The sequence below is a fragment of the Arachis duranensis genome, chromosome 2, assembly GCF_000817695.3.
Source record: "Arachis duranensis cultivar V14167 chromosome 2, aradu.V14167.gnm2.J7QH, whole genome shotgun sequence".
Lineage (NCBI taxonomy): Eukaryota > Viridiplantae > Streptophyta > Magnoliopsida > Fabales > Fabaceae > Arachis > Arachis duranensis.
Window position 1 is genome coordinate 74,738,801 of NC_029773.3, and position 10,989 is coordinate 74,749,789.

Genomic DNA, 10,989 nt, shown 5'->3' on the forward strand with positions numbered 1-10,989 from the left:
CGCAACTCGAGGTGGTAGGCGACGTTTTAGAGTGTGATCGTGCACTCACCCCAAGGCATATGAAAGGTGCGAGTCTCTGGACGCTATCGTTCGACAAATACTGTAATCATCGAGTTGTTGAAGACAAAGTCCCTCAATAACACTACGTCGCCGAATTCAGGTAACTCTTTTAATAGACAATATTTTAGAAAACAATCACTAAATGTTTATTTACTCTCTAATTTTCTTTACATATTATTTTATTTTTGGTGAATCACTTAAATATTAACTGATATGGTGTTTAACAAACTTTTAGAGGTGTATGTGTACAAACAATGTGCCAAGGGCATATTGTATGAAAATATAGTCCATAAAAAATGTTATCAACAAAATAATTTTTAATTAATTTAAAAATATAACAAAAATAATTAATAAATATTATATTTTTTATAAGTAATAAAAAAATTTCGTATTTACCAAACGACTTATTTATTTGATTTGAATTTTGTGTCAATATTTGAATAAATATTTAAAAAATACATAAAAAAATTAGAAGCTAAATTTAATTTCTAGATATTTTTTCTTTTTTAAAAAAATTTAATCATTCACAATAAAAAAAATAAAAAAATCACTTGACATAAAAAATTACCAAATTTTAAAAATAAAAAGATTTTATTTTTCTAATGTTGCTTGCAAAAAATTGTATGAAAATCTTATTTTTAAAAAATATATTTAACATCTAATTCTTTTTATTGTAATTTTAAATTTTTTTAAACACTTATTTGTGTTAGTATTTTTTTATTTTTTTTTTTGTCAACCGTACCATATGAATTTTTGGATACTATTTTAGCAATTTATTCTTTTTATTTGTAAAAGCATAATCCGTCGGGAATGTATTATCAATCCATCGCAAGCATATTTTTGGGATAACTATTTTTGCATTTGTAAAAGTACAATGTACAGAGAGTAATAGGATCGGTTGAATATCATGTAGAAAAAAAAAAATTTAAACGACTCCTAACAATTATTCTAAAAGAGAATGAAATTTTTAATTAAAAAAATTGTTTCGGTCCTTGAATTTTATCTCACTGAGATTAATTAGCCCTTTTATTAATATAATATTTTTTTGAATTAATAAAACATGCTTTTATGACACGTTAAACTATTAATTTGTTCGTTCCAATTATCTGTTAAGTGTTAATTAGGATTAATAATTTTTTTTTTTAAGAACATCGTTGTCTTTTAAAAATAATTATTTGAGGTTGTGTTTTACTCAAATTTTTGTTAATTTTTAAAAGAAAACATGGGTATCTCAATGTCGCAATTGTAACGTCAAATAATATTAAAAGGAATAAAAAATAACAAATAAACATATAAATGCAAGGTGCCGGTGGCAAAATAAATTGTAGAAATTGAAATAAATAGGAAATTAAAAAGAAGATGAAAGAAAAAACATGAACGTAAAAGAGAAGAAGACGTAAAAGTAAAGGAATTTTATTAATAAAACTGGGAAAAAAAAAGTACAAGTGTTTGGGTTCAGAAGAATTACTTAAAATTCCCAATTTTACTCTCTGATGACAATGGGTTGAGAGCGTTTTGAGTTTCTAAGTGTTTTTTAAGAAGAACTGAACTGCCTACAATATTTTCCTAAAACTCTATTTATAGACTAACCTAAAAAAAACTAACAGTTACCATTTGTACACCACTTTTGGAAAATTTGAATTTTTTGTAACTGTTTCCGCACCTCTTGTAAATTTCAAAAATTAAATAGATAGCCAACTGACAAATGATCTAATTTAATTTAAAATAGATATAAATATTATATATAGAAACATATAGATATAAATATTATATATAAAAATATTACCAAATAATTAATTATTTTTTTGATAATTTTTTTATAAAAATTATATTTTGTCTAACAGACTCTTTAAGGTTTTATTTTTTTTATTATTTTTGTTCATATACGTTGACTAAATAGAAAATATTAGTGATTTTTATTTTTTTCCTTATAAAATTAAACGCATGATATATTTTTTTAATGTTTTCAATATTGTTTAAAAAAATTGTTAAGTTGTTATATTATTATGATTATGTTAACTTAGAGCTATACTCAATTTAAATTAACCATCATAGTTTACAAACTCATTTTTATTAGAAGAAGTGCATATTTTATTTTATAATAAATAATGAAAAGTTAACACAATATTTTATCTAAAATAGATACAATAAATAAGAATATTTATGTTAACCATTTACCTATATATAATATAAAAGATTTAAATTTTAATATTTTAGAATAACTAACAATAAATAGATAATACTAATAATAATAATTAATAATATTCTTATTAATATGTATATTTTCTATTCAATAATCAATCTTACAAGATTAAAGATTAAAAAATATCTCATAAACGACAATTCAACTATATATATCTGGTCCAAAGCCCCATATAGAACAAAAAACACCTGCCATTAATATTAACTATTTCACTAAATTCTTTGAGAAAAAGAGCATCTCAATTCTCAATAAAAAACACCGCATGTGAAAGCAGGCTTCTCTGCAATTTTCAGACATGTGGATGTTTTTCTCTATCTATATATAATAATAGACGGATTAAGATTCTTAAATTAAAAAAATTAGCACAGTGATAAAATAAAAAAAACTAACCATTCTTAAATTAAAATAATAAAAAAATACACCTTGCGGTTGAACAGACATCTTCAAGTGTACGTTCAACAAACTCCCGTACCCATTTCATTAATTAATATTTTTTTCTAAAACGTGAATTCACACATTCTCGATTCTGCAACAACTACCAGCAGCAGAAGTTGACTTTCTTTTACATCATTGAAGCTTCTCCAGTGTTGAACAATGGTGGCTCCTTCTTCTCTGCGCACTTTTCAAGTACTGTTTCTTGTTCTCACAATTTTGCTGCAGATAGCATTTCATCAGATTGAAGCTGCTTCTGCCAAAGTTGAACACCTTCCTGGTTTTGATGGCCCTCTCCCCTTTCATCTTGAAACTGGGTACGCTCATCATATATATGTTCACCATTTCATTTCTAGATTCTTCTTTTCTTTTTTTTTTAGTTATTTTAGTTTATGTGTAATAATTGATCAAAGTGGTAATTAAATTTTGGATTAATAGTCAAATTTGTCCTAAAAAAAATAATTTATTATTTGAATTAGTTTTTAAATAATTTTTTTAGTCATTTAGTCTTTGAAAAATAAAAGATAAGTTAAATTGGTCATTTCGTTAGTTGGATGATGATATGTCACGTTAAGTATCATCGTGGTATGATAATGTGACAGGTTAATGCCACATGTCACAAGATAATTGGTTGACGTGTTAGGTTAGTGACACCTAATATATCACGTGTCACTTAACATATAAAAAAGTTATTTATAATTAAAATAGTCTCTAAAAATTCAGACATAAGTCATTTTCATCTTTAAAATTTTAAAAATTAATCAAATTAGTCCTTATATAAATTTCTTTTATTTTTTTATAATATTAAATTTGAAATCTTTTATAGTACTAATTTTAATATTATTTTTTAGACTTTAATAAACAAAATTCTTTTTACATAAAACAATAAAAATAATTATAATTTGAAAATGTGAAATTTTAAAATATAAAATGACAAAATAATTTTATAATAATTTAATTATTTTTATTATTTTATAATAATTTAACTATTTTATCCGAGATATGATGGCCCAAATTAGTGTTAAACGCCAGGCATAGACCCTTTTCTGGCGTAAAACGCTAGAACTGGCACCAAAACTGGAGTTAAACGCCAAAACTGGCATCCAAGCTGGCTTTATGTATGAATTTTCAGGAACTATTTTAATTATAAATAATTTTTTTACATGTTAAGTGATGCGTGGTATACTAAGTGTCACTGACCTGTCACGTCAACCAATCATTTTGTGACATGTGACATTAACCTGCCACGTCATTATATCACATGGTACTTATCGTGACACGTTATCATCTAACTAACAAAAAGATCAATTTGATTTACGTTTTATCTTTTAAGAACTAATATAATTAAAAAAAATTATTTGAGAACTAATTTAAAAAAATTAATGATCTTTTAAAGATAAATTTAACTATTAACCCATTAAATTTTATTCAGGTGCGTGGTACTAATTTGGCTAGTTTTCTAGTAGTATCATTCGGATGCTGCTCTAGAGAAGATTTTTGAGCTATTTATGTTTTCTTTTTTTTTTTTCAAACAAGTTTTCTACTACTTAGAATTTAGTATGGGGTTCAATTTTAATGCATTTATAAAACGTTTTATACAATTGGACAATCACATCTGTTTTTCTGAATTAATATTAATTAATTTTTTATTATTAATTAACATTAGCTAATTTTTTTAATATTAAACCTACTTTTAAATTTTTGCCGGAGAATTTTAGACATTAAATTTAACTTATAATTTATGATTTAAAATTTAAAATTTAGCAACAAAAAAAGAGGAATGCTAAAAATTTTTTGTCAGTAATTAATTATTAATATTTAAAAGTATAAATTAAAAGTACGTTATTAAATTATTAAACTAAAAAAACTAGATTGATGATTAAAAATAATAAATTCTATTAGTTCTCTAACATTTTTTAAAGAAAAATCATAAATATAAAGATAAAAAAGTAATTTAAAAATTCCAAATGACAAATAAAAAGTGACTATTTATGTGACTAAACCATTTGATATAACAGGACACAGGTTATGTGCTCATATTTTAGCGATTAATCTTTCAATGAAGATATTTTAACGTGCGTAACCACCCATATAAATTAATACAAATTCAACTTTCACATACGAGGTTTATGTCTTTTACAGGTATGTGGGATTGGGGGACACAAATGATGACTTGCAAGTATTTTACTATTTTATTAAGTCAGAAAATGATCCTAAAAATGACCCTCTCATGCTATGGCTAACTGGTGGTCCTGGTTGTTCTTCATTTTCTGGCCTTGCCTACCAAATTGGTAATATATATCAACTTTTAGGATGTCTGGTTTCATAACATGGTATCAGAACTCTGTATTCGAAAAATCAAGAATTCGATCCTTGGTATATTTCCAAAATGAAAATAAAAATAGCATAAGACAAATAAAAAAAAAGAAAGCCTCTGCAAAGTTTCTCAAAAGTTTGTTTTTACTTTCCAACCAAATTGTACTAAGTTGAAGCATATTTTTTAAAGTATTTGATTTTCTTTTCTTCTTTCTTAGTGTACATGTTGCTGCATTTGAAATCTAAGTCACTCAATAAAGAAAACACAAATATCATTAGTTTAATTCGGACAATAATTTTGTGATTGTATTATTTTGCTGTGTTTAGTTTAGTTTTTCTGTTCTCACTAACAATTTTCCTACTGAAATTGTTCCTACCAACATCTATAAAATTACTTTGGCCATCAACTGCAAATTATAGGTCCAATAAAGTTTAAAATTGAAGAATACAATGGGAGCTTACCTAATTTGGTTTTGAGGCCACAGTCATGGACAAAGGTAATGCATTCCATCCTCAAGAAATTTGTATTCTGTTTCTTGAACGCTATTCAAATTTAGTAATGGTAATTACTATTCGTTTAAGGAATCTACAACTAATTAACTAACATTGAAATCATAATAATAGGTTTAAAAATGGTATTTTTGACAACTACTACTAAAAGGGCAACTTTTAATTGATAACTAATAGAAATTTTAACTTTAGTTTAAAATGTATATAATAAATTTTTGAAAAAAAAAACTACAACTTTTCGAGGGTGTGTAGAAATTAGAAACACACCTTTATCGTTCACTATCAAAGTTGTCCAACAACTTTAAGTGCCAACATATATAGCTAGCGGAAAATTATAGATAGACAATAAGAATACTAAATAATGTGAACAATTGATATGTCGGATGTTTAATTCAATAGGTATGCAAATGATTATATGTATACCTAGCAAAACCGGTAGCTAAATAGTTATGCAACAATCGTTTTTACATGATTCTTTTTTATATCTTGTTTTTAGAAGGTTTTATGCTGCTAATAATTTTAATGGTGTTTTTCTTAATTTTTTCAGGTATCTAATATTATTTTTGTAGATTTGCCATTTGGAACAGGCTTCTCATATGCAAAAGATGTCATTTCCCATCGAAGTGATTGGAAACTTATTCACCACACCCATCAATTTATTAGGAAGGTAAAGTTACCAACGTACTATCCTTAGTGCTTGATTTCATGCTAATTATATCTTCTTTTTTTATGTCTTTATATCTTTCGTTTGTTTATAATAATAGTTTATAGTTTATTTTATTTTGAGCTATTCAACCTCTTCACAATAGCTCAAAACATGTTCTCTAACTTCTATGTATGATTTATTATTAATCTGTCACACTTATGCCTTAATGATTGCAGTGGTTTATTGAACATCCGGAATTTCTTTCAAATAAATTTTATATGGGAGCTGATTCTTACTCTGGAATTCCTGCTCCAGCTATTGTTCAGGAAATTTCAATTGGTAATAAGTTTTTTTTTTTTTCCGATGATAAAATCTAGATCATACTTCATACTAATCACTTTGCAAACTTTGAGTCCTTTTAAATAGGTCGGTTGTATCATTGTTTTTCCTTTTTGTTAATTTTATGGATATGATTTGCATGAAAAATTTGAAAATTAGGACAAAGAATGATTAGAATTGAAATTGAGTGAACCTAACTTAACCTTGTAAGTTGGCTAATGAGGTTAGAAATGTCTCACACTTAAACTCTCTAAAGACCTTACCCTTGATAGATGTTGGACTTGCAATAAGAATGGATCTATTCAGTTTTTTCTCTTAATTGATGTTGTCAAATTTGATTTTCTATCTTATAACATCTTCTCTGACATATCGAAAAAAATTGAGAGGATCCATGGGACCAATTCGGTAGTTGCCAAAGGAATTTGATCATTCTTTTAGCACAATAAGGGTGTCATCCTTGCACCAATTACTCTAAAAATGATTTTTCCTCCATTAACCAATTCTCATAATGATTGATTTGGATCATAATTAATATTTTAGTTATCATTAGAAGCTGAAAAGTTTAATCGTTCTAGCCATGACTAACATATATAAATGGGTTAATAGTCAAATTAGTCCTAAAAGATAAAACATTTTTCAAATTCATTTCTGAAAGATTTTTTTAATCAAATTGGTCCTTAAAAGATTACGAATTAATCATATCTGTCATTTACGTCAACCATTGATGATATAAAATGTTAATTGATGTCATACATGACACATAACATGTTCAATTGGATGTTGACTACATATATTTACGAAAATCTATCAATTTAGTCACTAGATCATATTGAGAATAGAATTTTTTTTAATTGGAAAAAATGACTAAATTAACAAATTTTCAGATACATATTTGGTCAATATCCAATTAGACATATTAGCGTTTTACAACATCAATCTTTAAAGAAAATTGTTAATAGAGTGACTGGAAGACAAAATATGATTAATTCGTAATCTTTAAAAGATCAATTTGATTGAAAAAATCTTTCAAGGATAAATTTAAAAAATGTCTTATCTTTCAGAGACTAATTTGACTATTAACTCATATATAAAGCTTTGATTCACGGATGATTATGATTAAACTAACTATTACTCAATTTCCTTGATTAACAGGAAATGATAAAGGTCTCCATCCCTGGATAAATCTACAGGTTTGTAAATTTCTTTGATTCTGTTACCAACACATTAGTACATAAAAAAAATGTTTTCATTATTAAAAGACTGCAATGCAAAATAATCATAATAATAATTTACCTTTTGTAAAGTGTTGTTTTTAACTATGAATTATGAAGCCTAAATTGGTCTTAATTTTTCACAGGGTTATCTATTAGGAAACCCAATTACCACAAAGAAAGAGCCAAATGATCGGATACCATACGTTCATGGAATGGGACTTATTTCCGATGAACTCTATTTGGTAATATAGTTTTGTGTTTAAGTATTCAGTTTCAGTGACAATTAAATTTCCGTTGAATTATTTCAATAGCATTATATTTTTAATGACTCATATAGCAATCTATGTAATATGCATTTAAGAAACAAGGAAATCCCAATGATCCTTATTTTCTGTAATCCATAACAGTCACTGCAGAGAAATTGTAAAGGAGAGTATATGGATATAGATTCAGAAAATGAATTGTGTTTAAGAGACATGAAGTATTTTCAAAAGGTAAGTAACTAATAATCATCCAAATCTTTGTATGATGTTCCCAATCGTCCCTTTCACTACTTTGATATATTGAAAAATTTAATGTATTACAGAAGTGAAAGCGACAATTATTTTTAAACGAAGGTAGTATGATTCTTGTAAATCTCAATGGAATTTTTTTTGTTGACCATATTGGTATCTCCAGTGTCTTTCGAGAATTAATATGTTCGACATTTTGGATATATATTGCGAAGATGATTCTCTAAAGAACAATGAAGCGATGCAGAGGAGATTTTTGACTGAAATGCCTGAGGCCTCTCTTAGTTCTTATTTAACAGTGCCAGCAATGAACTGCCAAGTAATTTAGCAAATCTAGTAATAGGTTCTCACACATTTTGAATACAACCTGTTTTGAATTTGATTTCCTGCATTTTCTTTGTAGATTTATGGTTTCTTCCTCGGCACTCAATGGGCGAATGATGCAAGTGTTCGCAAGGCACTGCATGTTAGAGGGGTATGATATGATAAATCCAAATTAACTATTTCTTCCAAGAGTTTAAGCTGATTAGAGGAGACACATGAACGATTATATCTCTAATAAGCCCTTCACACAAGAGCTTCTATTTTGGTGGATTTGCGTACATTTTTTGTTAGGCTTTTTTTTCACTTTTTATTTACCTTATGCTGAAATTTTTTTTTTTTGGAATCACCTTTAAATTATAAAAGTTCTGATACCATCTCATGGAACTATTTAGCTGATAAGACGAGGCATGTGAATGATTATATCTCTAACAGAATATCAATTAGTTTGTTAGTTAAGTGACAGCAGGGATAGTTTGTTAGCTAGAGTCAAATTAATTACCATGGTTAGTTGGAGTTTGTTAGCTGTAGTTATATGTCGTGCATTTGTAACTTGCGGTTTTCATTATCAAAAGCCTATCTTTAGATTCTTCAACTTGGCTTGTTCTTCTCTGCTCGAACACCGAATTCTGCATCTGCTCAATGCCCTGCAGGAAATAGGGAAATGGGAACGGTGTTACACTACTGATTTTGAGTATGAAATCACTAGTAGCTTCGAATTTCATGTAAATCTCAGCGCAAAAGGCTATCGATCTTTGATATACAGGTAAGTTTTCTTGTAGCTTTGAGTTTTATGTAAATATCACTATAAAATATTTTTGTATACGGCCATTGATATGATGTTTTCTTGACAGTGGCGATCATGATGTAGAGGTTCCTTTCTCGTCGACTCAAGCGTGGATAAGGGCTCTAAACTACTCCATTGTAGATGATTGGAGGCCATGGCTTTTGAATGGTCAAGTTGCAGGGTAAGCAATATGGTAGAGTAGATATGTCTAATTTACAACTCCGTGATGCTATTTACAAGTTGGTCCAATAGTTTATTGACACAATAAAAATCAATTGAAGAAAAAAGAGGAGATGCATAAGAAAAAGAGGAAAAAGGATTTGGTTAAACTTGGTTACAAAATAATTTGTTCATCCAAGTATTTCTCTTTACCCGTATATCTATTCTTTAGTTTATGATAATGACTTATTTATTTTTGATATTTTCTATTCAATGAACACCCTAAGGCGTGTAGTGTTTATGCAAGAAAATCTTGTTGAATGATTTGTCTTTTGAACAGATTCACAAGAACTTACGCAAATCAAATGACATTTGCAACAGTGAAAGTAAGAAAATGTTAAATTTTTTAATTACAAGTCTTATTTTATTTTCTTTCTTTTTTTTTTCAATGAAAAATTTGAGCCTCTTTTCAATACTAATTGCAGGGTGCAGGGCATACAGCTCCTGAGTACAAGCCAGACGAAGGTTTTGCCATGTTCTCTAGGTGGCTCTCTAATGTTCCTTTGTAGTTGCTCATTCATCTATGGTTTGTTTTTAATTATTAATTATGTAATGTGTAAATATTATGTAATGGGGAGGACTACTTCAAAGTTTATATGCAACAAAAACTTACTTTCAAAATTTAAAATAATTTTTAGATGTTGTCATTAAACTATTGTGTTACATGGGATACAGTGCCAGGAATAAAAAGTGAATATTAAGCCTATTAAATGACCAAGATGAGGACACCTTACTGGATGACAAACTATATTTAAATGCACAGAATAAAATAAAATAAAAAGTTGAAGGAAAAAAAATAATGAAATTATTAATTTTTTTATAAAGAAAGAATTTAATTTTAATATTTTGTCCGTATAAAATAATTTTATATATACATCCAATTACATAATGTCACCTTAACAAAGATATTTATTTATTTTTATTAATCTCATAAATGATTATTTAAAAGGACGAATATTAATCTCATATTTAATTTTTTATTAGTCTCATAATAGCAAACAGCACCCCTTTAGATTCTTTTCTGGTCTCTGGTGAATTTGGCGTTCGAGGAATAACGAGATCTTTCGTTCTCACGACCATTGGACCACAGACAAGGTGATTGGTATGGCTTTGTCCTTGAAAAAGGAGTTCCGAAATATTTTTGAGTTGCAACGACTGTCTATCTCCTCAACCATTAGTGGCTCTTGGATTCCCCCATCAGTGGGTACCTTTAAGATTAATTGTGATACTAGCTATCTTGGCAGTGGTGCTCGAGTTGATTTTGCTTGTTTTAGCAGAGATTGGAAGGGAAGGTGGCAACGAGGCTGTCTGGGAATAATTGAGAGTCGTAGCATTTTGCAAGGAGAGTTGTTTGCTATTTGGAGAGGCTTTCTTTTAGCATGAGACTCGGGACAAAGAGACATTATATGTGAGACAGATTGTGTGGCTTT

At 27.7% G+C, this 10,989-nt stretch overlaps 1 protein-coding gene across 1 annotated transcript; it reads left to right on the forward strand.

Moving 5' to 3' along the window:
* Positions 1 to 2,647: 2,647 nt before the first annotated feature.
* Positions 2,648 to 10,227, forward strand: LOC107474951 (serine carboxypeptidase-like 11). Its single transcript, XM_016094592.3, has 14 exons — positions 2,648 to 3,012; positions 4,838 to 4,986; positions 5,432 to 5,508; positions 6,069 to 6,188; positions 6,404 to 6,506; positions 7,659 to 7,696; positions 7,864 to 7,962; positions 8,128 to 8,214; positions 8,399 to 8,551; positions 8,636 to 8,707; positions 9,207 to 9,319; positions 9,408 to 9,521; positions 9,840 to 9,885; positions 9,985 to 10,227. Exons 1-14 carry the CDS (start codon positions 2,858 to 2,860, stop codon positions 10,066 to 10,068), a joined length of 1,410 nt encoding a protein of 469 aa, XP_015950078.1. The 5' UTR covers positions 2,648 to 2,857; the 3' UTR covers positions 10,069 to 10,227.
* Positions 10,228 to 10,989: the final 762 nt, after the last annotated feature.